Raw genomic sequence first — 21,925 nt, forward strand, 5'->3', positions numbered from 1 at the left:
TGTCTGGCTCGCAAGCAGTCGGGCTGTGGGATTAATAATTATTGCATAATTGAAAAGTAGATCATTTACAAATGAGGGTTGGTGGATGCAGCCTAAAGCTAAAGATTGCAGAGTGACAAACTGAATGTGGAGCCGGGGCTCGTATGTTTGTGCATGTATTTAGAGGTGTGTCGGCACAGATGCACTCACTTGTGAGTGTCATCTTATTCTACAAGGTAATAGGCAGTCAGCTTCACAGCCAGAGCATGACCTAGAAAGTGAAACCACACGGCAAGGCACTAAACGTGTCACATGGGCTCAATCATTTTCTCTCTCTGAAGACAGAGACAGACAGAGAGAGGGAGGAGCGGGAGAGAGAGAGAGAGAAAGCTTCTACCAACCCACTGCACTCAGAAGCTAATTAAGTCATTTGAAATAGCCACAGAGGGTACCTGTATGCAATCTAGCCAAGGCAAAGGGTTGATGAGGCTCCGCGAGGCCCCGGGCTAACTTCAAAAAGAAGGCAAAGGAAGGGAATGAAAGAAAGAAGGAAAGGAGAAAGGAAGGGGTGGGGGGAAAGAAAGTGAAGTGGGTTTTTTAATTGAAGCTCAACTTGAAGAAGAGCATGTGTGTCCGTCTCCTTGTGTTGTGCGGCGGGGAAAAAAAGGTTAAGCATGCCCCCAGCAGAGTGTGTCTACACACACAGGCTCTCAATGGGGAGCAGGTGGGAAGACGCAGGGACGGAGGGATGGAAGGGTGCGGGAGAAAGGCTCCGGATAATTGAGAGAGTTCACCGAGCGGCCACGTCGTACAGTGTGCGCGCGCGTGTCCAAGAACTCCCACCCACACACCTGTGTGTGTGTGTGTACACGTATGTGTGCATTTGCTCAAACACATGGCGAATAGACACCGTCGCTGGCGCGGTCGAACTTTCATGAAGTTGACAGTGGCGGCGAGAAAAACGCGCAGACAGGAAAAGGGCTGCGTTCAACAGACGAGCTGATAATCCAGCCGGATGATGCGGAAATTAAGTTGCGTAATTGTAATTAGTTTTGCTACATTTCCGCAACCGCGGATGATACAAGAAATCTACAGCTGTGCTCGAACGGAACACACACATCTGAGGGTTTTGTGCCCTAACATCCATGCCCTCACCAGGGGCAAGCCTGGCAACACCAGTGACTGAACTGGGTCACGCACACGCGCACACGCCAAACGCGCGCGCACATACGTACGCACACAATATAGACTGCGGCACTGGCAGCGTGGTGATCACTGGAGAGGGCAGACAGGGGGCTGAATGTAGAGTGATTGGACTATTCTAGGTCAGCTCTCTTGACAATGCACCACTGTCTCCTAATGTGGTAGGCTAAAGGATAAAGGCTGTGTTTGGCCTGACATTACAGCTACACGTTCCAAAAGGAGTATCTGCTACATGCAGTGCATGCATGTGCGCACACACGGACCGCACAGAGCTCGCAGCGGCACCGCCGGAGCCAAAATATGTTCTAAAACACGCAATCACACACACACACACGCTCGATTGGAAACTTTTACAATTTTACATCCAACACTCACATACATGTACGTGTTTCTGCTTGTGGATAAAGAGGTTAGGAGAATTTGATTCACCTCTTCCTTTTTCTTTCTATCCCTGTCTAATGAAGCCGTTTGCAGCAGATCTCCTCGGCAGCCTTCAGAGGGGAGATCAGCCTGTGGACTTCAAAGAGGTTGCAACTAGGTCACCACAAGACATTGCAGTCAGCAAGAGTACAGACTCTGGCCTGAGACATCTCACTTCTCTCGCTCTCCCTTCTCTCACTCCTTCCAGCTCTCACTAAGTCTACCAATCACTGCCTCTTGCTCTCTCTCTCTCTCTCTCTCTCGGTACAATCATATCAGTGAAAATTAAAATGGATTATGGCGCCTTTCTCTCTTGACATTCCCTGGGGTTGTACAGCACCGTGTCATGTTACTGTTACTGTAATGTTACTTCTTTATCACTGTCCATGGTCGCTGGTGCTCAGCAGTTTAACTAATGTTTAATTTAGACGCGCAGCAAAGAAAAATGGAAGGAAGAGAGAGCGTCAGCGAGAGGGGGCAGAGAGAGGCAGAAAACGAGACGGAAACACCAAGCAGAATGCAGAAACAGCCCAATCCTCCATGGTCACACACTGCCATCCTGATCCGTCAAAGGCCAAAGAGACTGACTCCAAGGGCTACTTGTCTGCAGTTTAGATAAAACCGCCACAGAGTCAGCTTTAGCGATGTCTTAGAGGAACCTTAGAAACAGAAGAAAGAACTGAAACAGGAAGAAAGACTCAAGAGGGAAGGGAAGGGAAGGGTGAGTCTGAACAAGGTCAATATGAACAGAGAGCTGCAGGGCCACGCCGACTCTCTGAACAGTGAGAAAAACAGAATAACTCTGGTACACGAGGAAGCAGCCACCATCCTCTTAAGATGGATCCAGAGGAGAGGAAGGGAGGGAGAAACGCGCGAGGGCAGGAGAGGTAGACTTTCATCAAGTAAGTGAAGGATATAATATACAGTTCCTACTTACACACGCACACACATTTATGCCCTCTTCTCGGGTGATGGGAAAACCACATAAGAAAACATATTACAGAATGACAAATGTGCTTCGATTTTATGGACAGATGCGAGCGGATGCCAAGTTGGGAGCAGGGAAAGGCAATCCTGGAGAGCTGGTAGTTATCTTACATGCCCTGGACCTGTGAAGAATTATACCACCAGCCTGTAGATCTGTAGTAACTGGAGAAAAAAGATCTTATAGAAACAGTTTCTGGTTTGGGTGAGACTTCCAGCCACATTTTACAACATTAACACTGCATCAGCAGAGGAGCGCATTCACGCATAGACGCTACATTTGATCAAACTCTGAGAAAAGCTGCAACATGAAGCCAGGCATTTCCTTTCACTAAAGAAAACTATCATCTATTGATCCTACAGGCAATATGTCCGATTAGTTCTAAACAGAAAGGCACTTCAGGTAGTGATATTAAATACACTTAATGTTAGAGACGTGAAGGTGAACTAAGCCAACATGGCTTGATAGTGATATGATGAAGTGTCTTGAGCCTTCAGATACAAATTGTGATACACCAAGGATTCACAGGCCTGGGATTCAATTCCCAGCAGCAGCCTGCAAACATAGCTGGCAGTGTGTCAACATCACACACCAAATAGTGAGCGCACTAAGATATAATTACTAGATTCCATTATATTTTTTAAACAAGCATCCGTCTACTCCTTAATTGTGCGGCTGCGGCTTTGCAGACACGACTACTCACACTTCAGGGACCACTGCAGACACTGCTGCCTCCTTCGGTCAGCTGTTGAAGAGCAGCGTGAAGAGATCTTCCTGGAAATAAGCTGCTGTCCCCACATGGTTTCCTAAACAGGATGTGATTCTTTTGTTCTTACTCCAGTGTCTCTGCCTCGCCTACAGTATGGGTGCCGTGTGTATGTGCGCTCTGTCACTGTGTTTCTCAGAATACACCGCGGCGTACTGTGTTGTGAGCTTAGGTTGACATTCGCTTGACTGACATCGGGGACGACAGCAGCACAGTAGCATATGGTAACCGCCTGCTAACCGCTAAAACTTGACATTAGCGCAAACAAGTCAGCCAAGCGTGGCATAGTGCGCTCCTAAGAGGGTTAAGGGAAAGGCTGTCAGCATTCAGTGGGATAATAACACCTATCACGTGCACCATAATACTACATGAAGGGGAGGGGAGGCAGACCAAACGCGCAGGTTGGTGTCGGCTGAGATGAAACTGATGACAAGTAACGCGGAAAAGCAAAAGACAAATTGTAACAAATCTAAACACGTGTCGCGCGGATGTTGAGGAAATTCAGATCCCAGGCTCCGCGTGTTGTGGCGCTGCAAAAAGCAGGGAAGTGAAGAGGAACGTTTAGACAGAGACGAGTGCCTCACAGCTGACATTAACATGAGTCTCGCATCCAAAATCTGATTACATCTGAAGTAGCAGGATCATATTCACATCTGACTTTGATGTGCCACTCTGGTATTTATACTGAAATTTGACTTCTCTTTCCTTCCCAAAATACAGTGTCAAACATGTCACTTTCTTGCACAATATTTATACGGAAAGTGACAGTAAATACCTCATCTGGCTTGTTCCTCATCCTTCAGCGAGCTGACAATGCATTTTTAAAAAGTAAGCTACAAGGAAAGCAGCCTGCTGCCTTCGCCGGCATGCTTATGTGTTGTGTGTTTTTATCTCTGTCTGTGGTGGTTTTATGAATGGACTGGAAATTTATGGCAGTTTCACACAGGACCAAATGTGTCTCTGAACATAACCTTTTACTAGCAGGGTGTACCTAATAAAGTGGCTGGTGAGTGTATCTGGATTTTAGGTATTTTAAGTTCAAAGTTCAACCCGAGATACGTTTTGATTTCTATTTCCCAGGCCACGCAGCTACACAGACAAAATCAGTCATCCACTGACCCGCTAAGCTGCCGAAGACAAAAGAGCTGCAGACAAATCTGATCACTGATGCCATCTCTCCTCATTGTCTGTCTCTCTTCCTTTAACGCTGACACAAAAGCGCACATATCTGGAGACGCACAGACAGCACCATCACTGTCATGATCTCATGTACTGAAATGTACATTTCAGATCCTCAGAGAATACAGGACAATATCGGCCTCAAAAGACAGATAAGCCATCGAATAAAGATTCCAGCTTTGATGTCTGGTCACAGACGGATGGGAAAAAAAAAAGCACGTGTGGGTAAACAAAGATATAACTGCAGCGTCAAATGACATATTATTAATGACCTATATACGGCGAATGATCCAGTGTGAAATATAACTACACTGGCACCTAAAGCTACTTTCTCCATATCCAGAGTCCATCTCCAGCATCTATATTCTTTCTAACCACAGACTCGGCTTTAAGTATTAACAGAAACATTTGCTGTTGTTTGTTTCTGACCCTAACGTAGCCCTAGAACCTCAGTGACCCCTATTTAAACACTAAGATTCCTCTCATCGATCAATGTGTGGTGCACCCAGTCCTAGAGCATGACACTGGTACTGGCGAGCTTACAGCAGGTTTCAACTTTGACCCTAAAAAGATTCTCAGTGTCTGATTGTGTGTGTGTGTGTGTGTGTGTGTGCGTCTCACAGTAGCAGTCAGCTCAACACTAGCTTCGCACAAAACTCAATTTCCTCCTGGAACCTCCACACCTAAGCACTTTTAACCTCAGAAAACCTGTTGCCAAAGAGCACACATGTAAAATTTACAGGAGGGTGATAAAGCCCCTACGTGTGTGAGACTGTGAGTATGTTTAAGATTAATTGATGCGAACGCGTAGACAGATGCACATATCTGCATCCAAAAAAAGAACAAAAAAAAAAAAAAGCTGTGACGCTCCGGCAGCCAGATAGAGAGAACATGTTGCTGCAGAGGTTGAGAACTTGTGCAAAAGATTGCGGAGGAGTTTTATGTGTGCGTGTCTGTGCCTTCTCGTGTGTGACTATGTGTGTGTATTGGCCGTAAAAGAGTGTTCCCAGAGAGAGAGCGAAGAGGTATCCACCGCACACTGCCTGCAGCCCTCTGGAAGAGAGACTAAACAAGACCTTCCCATTGGGACACACATACACAGCCTGCAGCTGCAAATGACCTACTACCCACCTAACACACACACAGACATACAAACACACACACTTAGAGACAAAGCCTTTTTTGATGATATAATAGTGCTGGTTTCAAGAGGAAAAACTAAAGTCGATTATCACATGTGGGTTAATGAATGTACACTCACAAATAATGCTTCATACTCAGATCTCCTCCCTCGTCTTCTTTTGTGTTTCATCCTCTTGTTCTTTCATTCTCTCATCCCTCAAGCAACACAGAGGCCGAATCCATTCTACCACCTACCATGTCTACTTGTTGAGTTTCTGTCTGTAACACTAGTTTCTAAACTTTTAAGCGAAGCCAAGCATGTCTTCGTAATTATCTCTAATCTATGGAAACATATCTTGCCACTTCCCTAGGCCGGTTTTCGTGGCACACCAGGGTTCTGCAGCACCCAGTAATACATCATCTAAAGTGCTATGTTTAAAGTCACACTCTTCAAATTGGATTATGTTTAGAGGCATCCTCTAAAGAAATTTGCATGTGCTATATGTATAATATAGATGTACTTCACACAAAATATGTCATCTCTGCGAGGTGAAATTACCGCGGTTCATTTACTGCATAAAATCAACACTTCCTACATTTATAGAGGCCGATCAACACTTATTAATGCCTCGGACATTTTTTTTTTTTCTTGAATCACTGCTCTTAGAACAAAAGTTAATGCTCACACACTTGCGCAACTTATGAACTACAAGATCTGCAAAAATAGTGAGTCCTTATATATTATTAAGAGTGGAAAGGACATGTCCCACGCCAGTGACTGATAAATGACCTACAATGAGTGTTGGGAGAAAAAAAAAACTTCAAACACACTGCAAACCGTTGTACTGGTTCATCAGTTTCTTGTGAAACAACGGCCTGTGTGTTTTTGTAAAGGAAGCCTGAGGATGAACATATCTTCTTCATATCATTCTCCGACTAACAAATACAGGCTCCCTGCCAAGAGAAACTCAATGAGACCACAATCAATATACTGCTACAAGGTGTGCACACACTACACAGATAGGGGATGATGTACGATTACCTGGAGCACATAGCAATCAGCTGCATTCACATGCAGCACGCACAAGCACACGCATTCACGTACCGCGTACACACACCTTCACACGCGCACGCTCGCACACTGAAAGACACTTAATATGCAAAATTTTTTTTTACAACAGGGACACTACACCATTGTTCATCTGGACGAAGGGGGGCAGACAGATAGATAAATAGGTCTCTAGATATCTAGCTTGGACGTCAATTGATGAAATTTCACATACGGCAGCAGCAGTGCTGTTAGGACAGGGAATACCACCACAAAATAATGTTTTTTCTCCCTCTGATCAATTTTTAATTTGGCCCGTGCAGCCGAGCCCTTGGCGGGCCTGGCCCCGGTAATTATGGTGGGTTATTGACAGCTGCCTTCCCGCGGGAGGCTATTTAAAAGAGGTTTAACCCCAGAGCAAGTCCAGGCCCCACACCCACCTTTGAAGGTGTCAAGTGCATTGATCTGAGCTGCGGGATGTGCTAGGACCTTCCCACCTGGAGGTGTGTGTGTGCATCATTGTGTGTGTGTGTGTGTTGCTCGCAGGACTACTATTACAAGGCCAATGCAAGGCGGAGCATCTTCTGACCTTTACAAATTCACACACACTCGCACACACACACATGAACTTTCCTCTGGCTAAAGCTGGATAGAATGATACCTGTCTGGCCTCTGTTGTGGCCGGCTGATGCCCCGAGATATGCTGTACATACACTGGACTACATCGCTGGACTACACACACACACACACACACACACACACACACACACACACACACACACACACACACACAAACAGGTTAACTAACAGCTCCAGGGGAATTAGATGAACTAATGAGAAAGGAGGAGGAAGAAGACAGAGATGGAAGATATATATATATATAAATATATATAGAAATCATAGCACACAAGCCATGACACAACACAGAAATATGTTGAATGTTGAAGAAGACATCATCCAGCCAGGAAAAAAAAAAAAAAAGGTTGGGGTGGGGGCCATGACAGAAATTAGAGGAGGATTTCTGTGTTTGAGTTTGTCTGCCTCGCTGCCCCCTTTCAGCCTCCCATTGAAATTCTGGGCAGATACAAACCCCTAGGCTTTTGACACACTTTAGAAAACACCACACCCCCTCTTTCTTTCCAGTGGGTCTCCAGTGTCTAGCCTGACTCACTATCAAGAGAGTTAGCGAGCGCGCTAGAGTGAGATGGAGAAAAGGGGGGTGACAGCGGCTATAGATCTGTTTTTGCATTAGCAACCTCCAATTTGAATTAAGTCATTCCTGCAGACAGCGTGGCAAAGTGGCGAGCCAAGAGACTTGATGTTGTGGAATAATTCATATGCGATTTATTTAAAATGCACTAAAAGGGAGATTAAATTCATGAACTATTATATCATGCTGAAGATCTGAAAAGACCACCAACTGCACTTCAACTGCCGACAAAAACGACTACATCATTAAGAAATATTGAAAAGGAGAGGTTTTACTTTGGATAAATATAATGCATTTTGGAGAGAATTCATTTAATAAAAGCCAGTGACTGGTATTGCCTGGAAAAGCTAATGGAAGGAAGGTTGAAAGAAAAAAAAGTTGAGGAGTGGTGTAAACTAAAATAACGGTCAAGTCAACTACAAGGGCTAAACAGCAAGTCCTCCTCTTTACTCCATCAACTACTCTAATGACTCCACCTTTCAATATTCAATATTCCTCCTTCCTCAATTATTCTGACTGTAACCTCGCAGTCTCCTCTCCTCCTCTCAACCCCCAACCCCTCCAAACCCCATGGCACGCACCCTCCACCTCCACCATCTCAGTCTCAGGATGCAGAGCATTGACAGGGCCAGAAGGTAATGATACAGCTGCCATGATGCAACAAGCAGACCTGTCGACTGTCAGGAATTGAAATCATGAAGGAATAAGCTGTCATTAAGAGGCCCTCTCCCAGTAGTGGAGCTGTCAGGCGCCTGCCTTCTGCCTACTCTCTCGCTCTCTACACTCCCGTCTCTCCTCTGCCAGTCCCACCCCATTTGCAGTCACTCCCTCGTCCTCCTCTCATTTCTCTCTTCCTGCATCAATCCTTTCTGTACTCCTCTCCTTCTTTCCTCTTCTGTCCTCTTCCATCCAATCATAACCCTTCTCCCTCTCTGCACTCCCAACACCCCCGCTTCCCATCTCCGATTCCTCCTCTCCACCTCTTTTCCCCCCTCACCACCACTATCTGGTTGTTGCTGGAGAAACCTCCACTCCTCCTCTCACCTGTCATTTTACCTCTAGGCTATGGGAATAGCACCACTTCTATGCACAAGCACACACACACACACACACACACACGAGCAGAACACAACATTCATGAGGTCTGCACAGACAGCACAAAAAAATCCCCTTAACCCAGCATTACCCTACACACTCTCTAGCATATCGCTAGCATACCCTCTGCCCGATGTGATGCGGCTATGTCTGTCTATATGGACGTTCGCCAGACTTGTATCCAACATAAACATTTTTTTCCCGCCTTCTTAAGGTGTCATCACCATATAGCGGCACGACAAATAGATAGACAGGTGATGAGAGTGTAAACAGTGTGACTTAGACAGGCTGCCTCGAGATTCAACTTAGAATGAGATTGTCTGTGCGTACATATGTGTGTGGTGTGTGTGCGTGCATGTGTGTGCTGTGCGAAGGGCCTGATTAACCAGCCCAATCAGCTATTTTTCCTACAATCGCCTGACTGGCAGCGGTGATCCCATCGGAAGAGAGGAAAGGCTGACTCGAGCTTCCAAGGAACGTGGCTGAGAATTTCAGAGTGGTGCAGGCGCAAGCCCGTACACACCGCGGCGCGTTTGAGCGCGCGCTGCGCACACATTACAGTAAAGCTGAGTCAAATTAACTGTTTAGCCAGTGTGTGAACGTGCGTGTGAGTGCTCCCCCCCACACTTGCCTGAACGCACTCCAGGTGACCCTTTCGCTGCGAGCTTTGAATTTGCAATCAGCTTCACATGAGTAACACTGCCTTAAGTGCAGCAACAGATTAGTGGCATGACTTTTTTTTTTTGGAGGAAAACTGAACCTGAACTTAACATATTTTTAAAAAAAAAAAAAAAATTAATGAAAGTATTACTGTATGTGTAGACAGAAAGACTGAGCTTTGTTGCATTTACGTGGAAAGTCTGGAATCACTCTGCTAATAATCAAAAAAGCAACCCGACCACAATAACGAATTTTCTTAGAGTGGGTTACATACATTCTGTCGATTTATGTTATAGACAGAAACAGGCTGGTTGCAAAGAAGTCATTCAAAGAGGTGCTTGAAAAGATAAAATAAGCTGGATTCAAAGTGCGCAGCTCGTTCGAGTCCATCTCAGTCATATTTATCTTCTCAATGGTTCCCTGTTGTCAAAACAGTTTGGAAAAATTGTCAATAAGTTAAGCTGGTATCTCTAATCAGAATAATTTAATTTGAATTAACAAAATAGTTCCAACGTAAATACAGCCATCCAAGAAGTAATAGCTGACAGATTTTACAACAGCATAGACAGTCGCTATTTTAGTCACCCTGTCATCACCTCATCTGCAGCACTTCTCTTCCCGCAATAATACATGAGGGCTAAGATAGCCACTTAACTGACCAATCAGGCCTTTATTATATACATTAACTCAGGATATAAATTTTAAATAATGCTTTACTCGTGCTGTGCCTTTGTGAATATCTGTCTTTGTGCTATATTTTCGATCTAATTTAAGATAGAAATCATTTGACAGAGTGATGAACAGTAGCTTAACGTTAAACAGATGAGATATTTATTTAAGAGAAATAAATAAAGGTGAAGACACAATGTCATGTGAGTACATGCCAAATACTAAATATAATATGGGCAAACTAGGCTGGAGAAATGGTGATGACTGAATGTTTGAGAATAAATGCGGCCTTACAGTTTCAATTCTAAATTATCTGTACATATTTGAGTTTCAAATTACTCATTGGTACATACCCCCTCAATGTACTATAAAAGCTACCACCTGAAAACAACTTGGCACGCGCTCAGAAACGAGAACTGAGAAGACTACAGCTTTTTCAGATGCATACTGGATGTAAAATCGTTCGTTTCAAAAGACATCAAGACAAATCCCACGGTATGACATAATAAACCGCAAACATGTCCGTAATAGATGCCGACAGCATGAATTGACTGCAAATGTATGTGGATGCCTTTTCAGTGCACACACGGAGTACGAGGCCTGTGTGTTGTAAATGCCTGGATGATGATTTGTCAGGGTGCAACAACACGATTTCTTGTTTACTATGATGAATGGGCAACACTCGCACTACGCACACCATGTTCTCTATATCTGGGCTGTCACTTTGGCTCCGCGTAGCACAACCCTGCCTTCTCCAGCTGTTACGGGCTAACTGTATAAGTCAGTTTTAGGGTGCCTGAATCATCCGTTAGCGCACTTAGATACACTGGCGCAACCCCAAACTCTCTTCTTGTTGTACACAGCAGGAGAGGGCTTTACACAGCAGGTAAAGTGTTTATGGTATTCAGATGGACAGACTGCAGGAATGAGTGGGAGAGGAGGAGCGGGATCTCTCCTAAGTCAATTTGAACAGCAGGCCGATGAAATTACACAGATAGTCGTGGCCAGGTTGACAAATGAGCGTGAGGATAGGGATGAAAATAATAAGCCAGGCAGAGACACCTTTTGTCTGCCGACACGTGTGTATACAGTTGTTAGTGATCATAGCGGTAGGGAGAGCAGACTAATCTATAGTTTACATTACATTATCTACTTCTCCCTTTCTCAGCTCAGTCACTCATGAAAACAGTGAACCGCACAGGAATCGTGCATCATGAGAATGTTTTCTCGTACAATAATAACGATCACGTTGAGGAATATGCACGTTAAGACCACATAAGCCTCAAGTCTGGGTTGAGGCCTGTACCGTAATACTATCATTTGAGATACGAGTTTACGTTTGAACCCGTGAATTAATGTCTGCCTCTTATTTTTTGCCTCTGTGATTACATGACGCTCCTCATGTGATCTGTCTTATGATCCCAGGGCAGAGGTTTCTTTCCTCCTCTGTTTAAATTAGTTCAGTGAAGTTAAATGGAATTCAATGATAGAGTACACAAAGAGTCTAAAGCAATGAAGAACACGGCAATCAGACTAAAACATCAAGTCAAATGCAAGAGAAACAAAACACCACGAAACTCTGCGTTCACGGTTCCAGGCATCCAAGCAAGTCCTTTCACCCCAGTATCCCATTAGGTAACCTTTGTGGCAGTGTTGATCTATTCAATGAAAGACCCACAAAATCTTAAATAGCAAAAAACCTGCACCAGTTTCTACTTTTGCAAAGAATAAATGAATAAACAAGAGAGAAATTAATATGTAAAGATCAGAGATTCAGCGCAACATCCAACTTAATAGCTTGAGCCACTTTTGCTTTCCCCCCTTACCTCAATGGCTCTGTTAATGAAGGGGATCTGTGTCCCCGAGTCCAGGTCCTGGTTGATGATTAGCCTCCGGGCCCACTGACCGGCACGCACCACCCCGCTCCCCTGAATCAGCACCAGCAACTTGGACGGGTTGGTCAAGGCATCTGGGCTCATGTAAATAAAACTGGTGGGTTCATCTTCTGTAGCGTCCACCTGACCATTCAATAAAACACAGGTCAACACGTGTCAGTAACATTCAACGGTCAAGAACAATCTTTTTATGCAGCAAGTGATTTTTATAAGAAGGTGTTTGACTTGTGTTGCTTCAAAGAATCACCTGATAATGCTTTAGAAAAAGAAAAAAGAAAACCTTTGGAATGTTATTATGTAATGTGCATGAGTTGTGGAGAAACAGCCTTCTCCTCTGTGGACTCACTTACTCTCAATAGTGTCATTAAAACAGAGACAGAAAGTAACACAGACAGAGAGAGGCTAAGTGAGTGTGTGCCTGTGCTTCATCCACATCCCATGCTTCTTTGCATCCCTCCCAAGTATGCCTGGAAGAATCTCTAAGGAGACAAACACTGTCCATAAAAGCCATGGGTGGCAGCTGCAAGAACTTAATCCAAACAGACAAAGAGAGCCAAGTGGGGGAGAAAATCTTACCCTTTATTCTCTTGTGCTCCCTCAATCCCTTTCCCTATACTTGGCTGTGGTTAATCTTCTTAAAATCTCCGGTCACAAGTTCAATGCCACGCAGGTGGACGGACCCACCACCAGCACACACACACACACACACACACACACTCACACACACTCATACACACACTCTGTATACATGCACGCGGGTGGGCAGCAGGAAAAAAAAGAACAGAGCAATTTTCCAGAGGAATAATGAGATAAATAGGCCAAGCAGATAAACCAGTAAAAGTGTATGGGGGCTAATGAAAGGCGCTGACTCTGGGTAGGTGATTTATGGACACTGTTAGTGCTGGAGCTAACTCTGGCATGCTTCTAAACACCAGCGCTGTCTAACATCCCTATAAAGGCGGCCTGAAAAATGATCACTGCTTTTATAAACAGAAAAAAAGAGCAGGGATGGAGAGGTAAAGAGGGGACAAAAAGAGACAAACATGCTTCCTACAGCAAATAAAAGGGATCAAGTGTACGCTCTGAGCCGGGATGAGCCGGGCAAAGAATAACTCCACGATGGCAGAGTAGAAACTCCCCTTCAGCGCAATTGAATGCAAAACAGATTAAGCATCGGCATGCTGCGCCTCTGTGCCTTTGAAATGACACGTCACACGTCACAATACAGTTAATTTGTTGAGGAGACACTTTTGCACAAAGAATGTGGGCAGAGGAGGGGAAAAGAAAGACAGGGAGTAAGAGAGAAAATGAGTGAGATAGAGAAAGAAAGACAAAGACTGATGGAGAATTGGGAGAGACGACTCCTCACTCCTTTATTTTTCTTAAACGGGACACTTGGTATCATAATCATGTGCTGAAGCCTAAGCATTTATGTCAATTTTCAAATTTAATACTCCCTTTAATCTTCAAGGGCATAAATCAAAGAGGAAAATGCTTCTTTTCACTGTGGGTACTTACGGGCAGGATTTCTTTAGTCAGGTTGCACTTTTTCTCCAACAGCTCATAAACATACTGAGTGATGATCTGTGGAGCGAAAAAAAAAACATACACACAGTCAGTTCATTACCTTGATAATACACTCCATTTCAATTAATAGTCTTATATTCTCGCTGTTGATACAAATCCATCCAACAAAAGTTAACTAAACTGTGAGCATGTGTGAACAACTAATGGTATCCACTGTCATGCTTACAAACAGAATAAGAAATACGACTCAAAAACCCTCATTTGCCCTCTGGTGTGTGCGCGTGCGTGCATGTGCACATGAGCTACTTGAAAGGGTCTGGATGGTACTATGCGTGGTGTGCGCGCGTGTGTGTGTGTGTGTGAATCACAGCGCAGTGAGAGTGTTGAGGTTGTAAGTGCCAGGAGAGGAAATCTCCTGTACAAGCGAAGGGGCTGATGTAAGTTATGTTTATCCCCGCAGCCACAGCACTAAAGAACCTTGTATACCGAGTCATTCCAACCCGGGGCCAAGCCTTTCATGGTTCAGTGACATTAACAGCGTTTCTCTCCATTTTCCTTATTTTTTTTTTTCTCTCCGTCTTTTCTTCTACAGACGTCCCGCTCAGCCGAGGAACAGAGAGAAGCACTCTGCGGAACTGATTTTAATTTTTGATCAGGTGTGAGGGAGACAGAGGAGTTAAGAGTCATAACAGATGACAGGGAACACAACCGCTAGCAGTAAGCTGTGATGGAGCCACTGATGCTGTTAAGATGTTTCCTCAACACATGCTACGACAAATCCTGCATCCTGTACGTGTCACCGTGGATGGACCACGGGGACAGCTGAGCAACATGCGGTTACGCTCCGCTGTTGAGTTTCCCTTTAGTTAGCTTTTGAAGCATCAGCCTTAGTAAATCGGGAAAGCAAAGGTCAGCCGTGGCGCCACGGCTACAAAGCGCATCCGAGCTCCAGTCACGCTGTGCTGACTGAATCCAAGTACCAAAACAAGGATCAGCCGGAGAGTGTCATGTCACAGCACAGAGAGGGATGATGCTCAGATGTCATTAACGCGTGCGGAGGGAGGGAAATTGTACCGAGGCTTAACGGTCAACAGACATGTAAACATTCAGTGGGATTGGGATTGCTCATTAAAAAGAACTGTACAAAATAAATGTAAAGATATTTATTCTTTTTTATATTAATATATGCAAACTGTCATGCGTTCATATGCTGCTTCTGTGATGATAGAGAAAATCAAGCGTAAACTTGTGTAGTATGCAAAACAAAAAAAAATGTTAAATTGGCACAAAAAAGTGGAAAAAATGCTCTACATCAAGATAAAATACATTCTTCTTACTATGTTTACACTGAAATTATGCATATCACGGAATTGCATGTTGCAAACAGGAATTCCCATGTTGATCAGTTGATCACCAGACGATAACGCTTCACTTTTTTTTTTTTTTTTAAAAAGCCAGAATAAACTCAATGCTAAATTGATTAACTTCTAAAAGAACATGCACGAATAAGACACATATTAGCCTTGTGATGAGCGATCAAAAGGCCAGCAGACTGACCAAACAGAACGATCGATTCTACCATTTGACCCTGTGAGGAGGAAGTGGGGGGGCGGCGGCGGGGGCTGGCGGTGGAGTAGAGGAGCTAAAACAGCCCCACCAAACCTCCAACAGCTAATTCACTAAAATGTCAGCTGGTCTGATGAAGACTAAAATGATCCAGGGCCTCAGTATGCTACTGTTTAATGACATCAATAAGCTTCACAGGAAATTTCATTTGCACTATGTTATTTGTTCTGTGCCTCAGGTGGCTCGAGAACCATCTGATACAGAATGAGAAGAGAGGGCTGATGGGGAATAAGAACGGAGTGGGGGAAAAAAAAAGGTTTCACTGAATGAACACATTTCCACTGAAGATTATAAATATAAAAACTAATATCCAGTCTTGTATGTACGTATGCTGTTTGGTTATCACATGAGTATGCTGCAAGGTAAGGACCCAATAAGAGCTGGAGACGTCGTTTTTTTTAGGGGTAACAATGGTATAGATTCAGAGCACACATGCGCAGACACAGAGGCAACTTCCTTCTGTGTCAACCTCTAAGGACTACTTCTCAGCAGCTGATCAGTACAATAAGAAGGGTCTCTTTGTCACCTAATTACCAATGTGTTATTAGCGCTCTAATGAAATGCCTGCAGGAACAACGACGAGCGTCTGCGATGGCGCCATCGGACAAGAATTTGGCAAATACTGTTAAGACACACAAAAAAAGGGGAAGGCAGGGAAAGAAACAAACATGCTGGAAGTAAATCAGCTCTAAAAATATATAACAAGTTTGAATGCCACAAATATGTGTCATTTTTATCCACTGTAATGATGTAATACCGCACTCAAAAGTACAGGAACATTACTTTAAATGTAAGCTTAGTTTCTCTTAGTTGAGGCCGCTGTCCAAGACAGTTTCCAATGACCATGGCTGCCGGTTACGAGACATTTGTAACTCCTGACGTACCCCCGAAACGGCAAACTTTCAACAAGATCGTGAGAGCGAGCATGGCGTGACACAGACCTTCTGTGGCTGAGGTCAGCTCCGAGTCTGTGGTCTGTTTGTGTAGAGGAAGCATTGTGGCAATGAACCAAGAAGAGAAGGATCAGGGAGGAAGGAAGGGACTTAGAAGAAAGCCCGGTGGGAGGAAGGCAAGAAGGGAGAGATGGCAAAGTAATCCCCAGGAGACGGAGTCTTGTGCCAGCTCCCACTGCGGTGAACAGCTGAGAGGAGAAGGAGCGACAGAAGAGAATATGCGGGGGCACTGTGGCCTCAACGCCTTTGAAACCCCTGGTCATCTCCATAATAGTCTCTTCATCACCAGGCCATGATGCACACCAGGCCAGTTTAATGAAGAACAATGTGCTTGCAAGTTAGATGTTTTAAAACTCCACGCTGCAGAGAGAGAAAGACCTCCCACGTGTCTGTGTGTGTTCTTCCACTGATTACAACAGTCATGCCCGGTTTGGCTGACCACACCTGAGGCAACAAGAAGATGATCTTTCCCAGCCATACACAAAACAAAGAAAGCCGGGACAGGAAGAGGAGAACACATCAAGAGGCAGGAAAGATGAGGAGATGAGAAACAGAAGTAAGTTAGCAGGGTAAAGTAAACATGATGAGAAAAAGAAGGAGAGGGAGTCAAAGGCGGGGGGAGACTGTCAAATTACCTACAACCGGGCTTCAGAGACAATCATGAAATATGAACTTTAAATAACAAATATCTGAGACATTTATTATTCATTAATTAATAAAAAATACTTTTTAAGTGTTTGTAAGGAAATACGATGCACAAGAACTTGTCTTTAGAATATTTTGGGAAAGGGGAACGTTCTGTCAGGGAAACACTTGGAGGACTGGATTCATCTATTATTGCCATTGTGCTAACTTAACCAATCACATCAAACAATGCCACCTGGAAGGCAAAACACTTAGTGGGAACACAATAGCTTTGAATGCTACCGTCAGTGTAATGAGCTCTGAAGTTAGCATATTGGTAGATGATTCATGTCTTGTTCGTGGGAAAAGTTGTGCTTAAAAACTACTGACAGGAGAAGTAAATAACACTGACCATCCTGTGATGTGAAATGGACCTTGGAAACTTTTGGACTTGGCATTTGTGTGGACGTTACGTAGACACGTACCACCCACCGAGACCAGACGAGGCAATGACACTCCTTGGTGGCGACAGCCATCCCCAGCAGGATGCAGTCTGACACAGACAACAACTAAAAAAAAAAAAAAAAAAAAAAAAAAAACACAAAAAACAGCACAAAGTGTTGACCTGGTTTCCAAATTCACTAGATCCCAAACTGATCAAGGCCCTTCCCCTCAACCCATGGGACACAAAGACCCCCATTAACATCATTTTGTTCAATCAAAAAGCACATTGCAAAATGTGTTTAAAGTAATCTAAACCAACCAGACTCATAGTTACAGAGCCAGTTTAAGGTCTTGTGGCCACGCCTGTTTAAAGAATAATGTAACTAGCCATTTCTAACACTTACTGGCCACACATTAAGCCACACTGGTTTATTTGAAGAACTACCTGTGACTGGAAGCCATGTGTGCAAATATACTAAATTCAGCACACATAGACAGGAAACCCATGTACAGGCATACACACACACCTCTTGTCTCTCCAGTCCAGAGCCCTCTCCAAAAGCCACTTAGCCATAGAAACCAGAGAGCAAGAAGAGGCATCAAAGCTGTTTATATAATGAAACTGAAAGAGCTGCTCCGTGTCGTATCACTGACTGCACCCAGGAAAGCATTCCTTCTTCTCCAGAGAATAGAGGAAAGGAAGAAAAAGAAAGGGGAGAAGAAAATCCCCCCGAACAATGCAGCACAACAACAGCGGCAACAACAGCAAAGCGTACTCAGAAAGAGAAGACACTGCGAAAATGAGAGAGAGCGCGAGGCAATAGAAAGGTTGTTTATTTTAAGTCAGCCTCGTGTACCAACAGAAAATGTATTAAAATAGGCCCTATTGTTGTGAATTTGTGATCTGTCAGTCCGCGTAGGAAACAAAGAAAGAGAGAGAGGCTGCCATAATTCCCATGAGGTCTCTGTCATTCTTCTGTCAGAGGAGAGAGGGCTCTCCAGGGGAGGAGAAAGTTCTCAGACACAGACTGACAGAGAGACTGTTTACACTTAGCGCAGATATCCCTCTCTCGCGCTCCCTCTCTGCCCTCCCTGCTCTACTCATCCTAATGGCATCATAATGACCTCCTCAGGTGTTAAGTGAGAAGCCGGCAGAGGGCTAATTCAAAGTAAAGTATTGTATGCCACCGTGGGTGTCGGTGGTAGCGACAGATGTCTGTGCTGTAACTACCAGCCCTCCTGTCTTTTCCCCGACAACCCCTCCGCCTCCCCACCCCCTGTCCAATTCCCTTTTCTTTCATCAGCTGAAATCCACCTCACACACTCCCTGCAACCATTTTTGTCTGACTGAGCCGGCTTCCTCCTCCCTGCTCTCAGCAGAAGCTACGGCAGCAGCGTTGAAGTGTTTAGGGAATGGAGACGTGATGGCAGTCAGTGACTCAGGGCAGACAGCTGTCATTTATAGTTCCTCTTTAGAGAGATCCCATTAGCTTCCCTACAAAATGGTCTACAACTGTTATGAGGCCTCCTGGTGTTTTAAGTACAGTATGGAGTCTCCAGGGTTCCCGCCATGGGCTCAGTGCGATACTTCATGGCTCCACCATCCGTGGCTTTTTACGGCACATTCAGAGCCCCTCTGCAAGAATGTAATCAATTCATCATCAACACATTTCACAGTAAAGTGTGAATTCTGCAAAAGTGATGTGGTCCCATGTATTATATATTCGGCGCCTACATATTCAGAAGTGTTTGGGCTTCACCTGTGTGTAACACACACTACCATGCGGCACAAGCACACAACAAAAGTTACATTACAGCAATGGGTATTCAGAATATGTGACTTAATATATAGTACTATAAGGTAACTCTTTAAATGAATCCCAGTTTGTTCAAGCACACAAGACTGGTCACATCTGCAATTATCGCTTTCTACACTATCACACGCAAAGGCATTTAACAATCCAAGATCGGCTGTTCACAAGTGTGTGCAGCAGCTGGTCAATTAACTTGTGAAAAACGACCTACCTCTTCGACGGAAAGTCTTTTTACTCAGCTTTCAACTTCAACAACTTTGGCCAAGGAGGTGGAAATAAAACGTAAGCACTAGAGTTGAATTAAACATGGTGAACATTTATGGATGTCTATGGCGAGGCGATGGCGAAAAGTTAAGCTCAGCAGTTACTTGTTAATTATGTCAGAAAAAAAATCATCAGTGAGAAGTCTGCACCAAACACGGCGACAGAACCTGTACATTTTACATTAATTACTTTGATTGGTTGTCTAATTAAATTGTGATTGACATCTGTGAGGAATTCTACGGAGCCTGCGCAAACGATCACGTAGGTGATTTTAAAATGATGAGGTGTGTTTACAAGTTTAAGCAAACAGCTTTTTAACAGCAACTGGATTTTACACCTTCATAGAATTAATTTGCGTCTTTATGGAGGAGAACCCCCAGCGTCCAGAGTCCAAAGACACTGCTTTAAGACCCAAGAAGGCCAAAGAGTCATGAGCTGTCCTCCATAATCACCTGACCTGAAACCTTGCTGAACATTTAAGGGGGAAGCCGGTCCTTCCTGACACCACGAGAAGTGTTCTGGATCATTGTCAGATTCTGTTGGGACAACTTCAGTAATCGAGTTTTGCAAAAACTGATTGGATTCAAAATAAATAATGAATCTTCGGAACTGGTCTCAGACTTTTGGACCCCACTGTTCACGTTTTGAGTAGACCTTAAACCTTGGCCAGTTATTCGAGAATATGACATCCAATATCCATAAAGTGGAAACAGAGGGAGGAGGGAAAAAAAGATAACAGAGTGTGTGTGAGAGCGAAGGAGAGAGAGAGGGAGAGAGAGAGAGAGGGAGAGAGAGAGAGAGCTCTTTCTAATTCAGCCATCTGGCTGCTTTACTTCATTATAATATTCTGAGTCCGTGTGTGTGTGTGTGTGTGTGTGTGTGTGTGTGTTTACAAATTTGTGACTGCCTTCCATTCGACAGATGCAGACAGAGCAGAGAAGAATCCTCATTTATTAACAGCTTAATAGAGCTCCATCTGGGCCAGACCCTATGCTTGTCTTCTATCAGGGAGATTCATCACCGAATCACAGGAATTAGACTACAGCTGACACCTACACGGGCGGAGGTGACCCCGCTGCACCGAGCATCACCACACAGATAGCCTGCACCGTATTACAGCAGTAACACGGCCATTACGATAAGAGTCAGAGCCAAGGAGTCTGTGGGGTTTTTTTTAGTCTCGGTTTGTATGTTTGGAGTTTGACTAAAGATTAAAGAATACATTAGACCAACACAGCGATTCACATACTGGGGAATAACTGGGAATAAGACCCCCTAATCCAGTGCTTAACCTCTTTATGGAGTGCATTACAAACATAAAGGGATATTTGAGCTGCAGATTTCTTGTATGTCCTACTCATTCAGACAGCGAAGGCATCCATAGATTTCCTTTACTACACAGAGCGACATAAAAAAGGCATCATTAAGTGACCTCACTTAGAGAATAAAGGGAAAAACAGTTAAAACCCCCAAATAATCTATCTTCCCTTGAAAAACCAACCGGGTGCTCTCTAAGATTTCCATGTCGGAGATTTCGGTTTGGAGGAACATCGGCGTATGTTTGCACACACAGTCAACACACTGTACTACAAAAATACATTCGCAAAGACCTCAGTTATTTTAATTGAGGACTCATTTAATTAGTGTTTTATTGACCTCTCTGTCCCCTTTCAATCAGCCAGCCGTGCTCCTCTTCAGTTATCTCCTGTAACACTATTTAGCCACTGGATTTACGAATGTTTATGTTTATTTCTCTGCAGTCAAACATATGGGAATTATGTTTGTTACAATTTTTATCACTGAAATGATTTAGAATCATTTTGTCAGTTCAGCTTTTAACAAATAACTTCTTCTCTCGTGGTACATCTCTTTTCTCTCCAATGATTGCGGTGGCTTACACATCTATATTTTATACAACTACGCTAATCGTGGTGACCTATATTCAATCTCCATTTCTATTTAAGTTTGTTTCAATGTAATTGTACGGATAAGCACTCCTACCAGCTCCAGCTGAGACATACACTACATATTTACAGAAATATGGCTTATGGTCCCCAAACATAGGGGACCAGTGCAGATTCTCAGAAGCACCATCTGTAAATCTCTCTACAGCTGGGCATAAATATATGGCAGAAACACTATTTTTTTGTAGATTAAAACTGATTCTCTGCTCTGGTGCTCAACCCAAATTTTTGTTCCCATCTCTTTCTCTTGCTTGGAGGCCATCACACCAACATCCTCGTTCTCTCTCTCCCTATCTGTCCCTCCATTCAGACGAGGCTGAAGTGCAAATTGGACATCTGGTGCTGTGATGTGTCTGACAATACAGCCGCCACGCTCCCCAGCCCCCTCGCAAACGTTCACAGACACGCAAAAGTACACACACGCACAAAACGCAGAACGGCGAGGACTGAGCGCCAGTGAAAGGAAGAAAGGAGGAGG

At 44.1% G+C, this 21,925-nt stretch overlaps 1 protein-coding gene across 2 annotated transcripts in view; it reads right to left on the reverse strand.

Annotated features, from left to right (window-relative positions):
* The window catches only part of fam172a (family with sequence similarity 172 member A), a 133,341-nt gene that overhangs the window by 102,072 nt on the left and 9,344 nt on the right, over nt 1–21,925 (reverse strand). For both annotated transcript variants that reach the window (XM_047591429.1, XM_047591430.1), the window contains exons 5-6: nt 13,750–13,815; nt 12,163–12,354 (exon numbers count right to left, since the gene is read on the reverse strand). In XM_047591429.1, coding sequence (XP_047447385.1) covers nt 12,163–12,354; nt 13,750–13,815 — 258 coding nt within the window. The remainder of the gene's footprint in view (nt 1–12,162; nt 12,355–13,749; nt 13,816–21,925) is intronic.

The sequence above is a fragment of the Mugil cephalus genome, chromosome 8, assembly GCF_022458985.1.
Source record: "Mugil cephalus isolate CIBA_MC_2020 chromosome 8, CIBA_Mcephalus_1.1, whole genome shotgun sequence".
NCBI classification, from domain to species: Eukaryota; Metazoa; Chordata; class Actinopteri; order Mugiliformes; family Mugilidae; genus Mugil; species Mugil cephalus.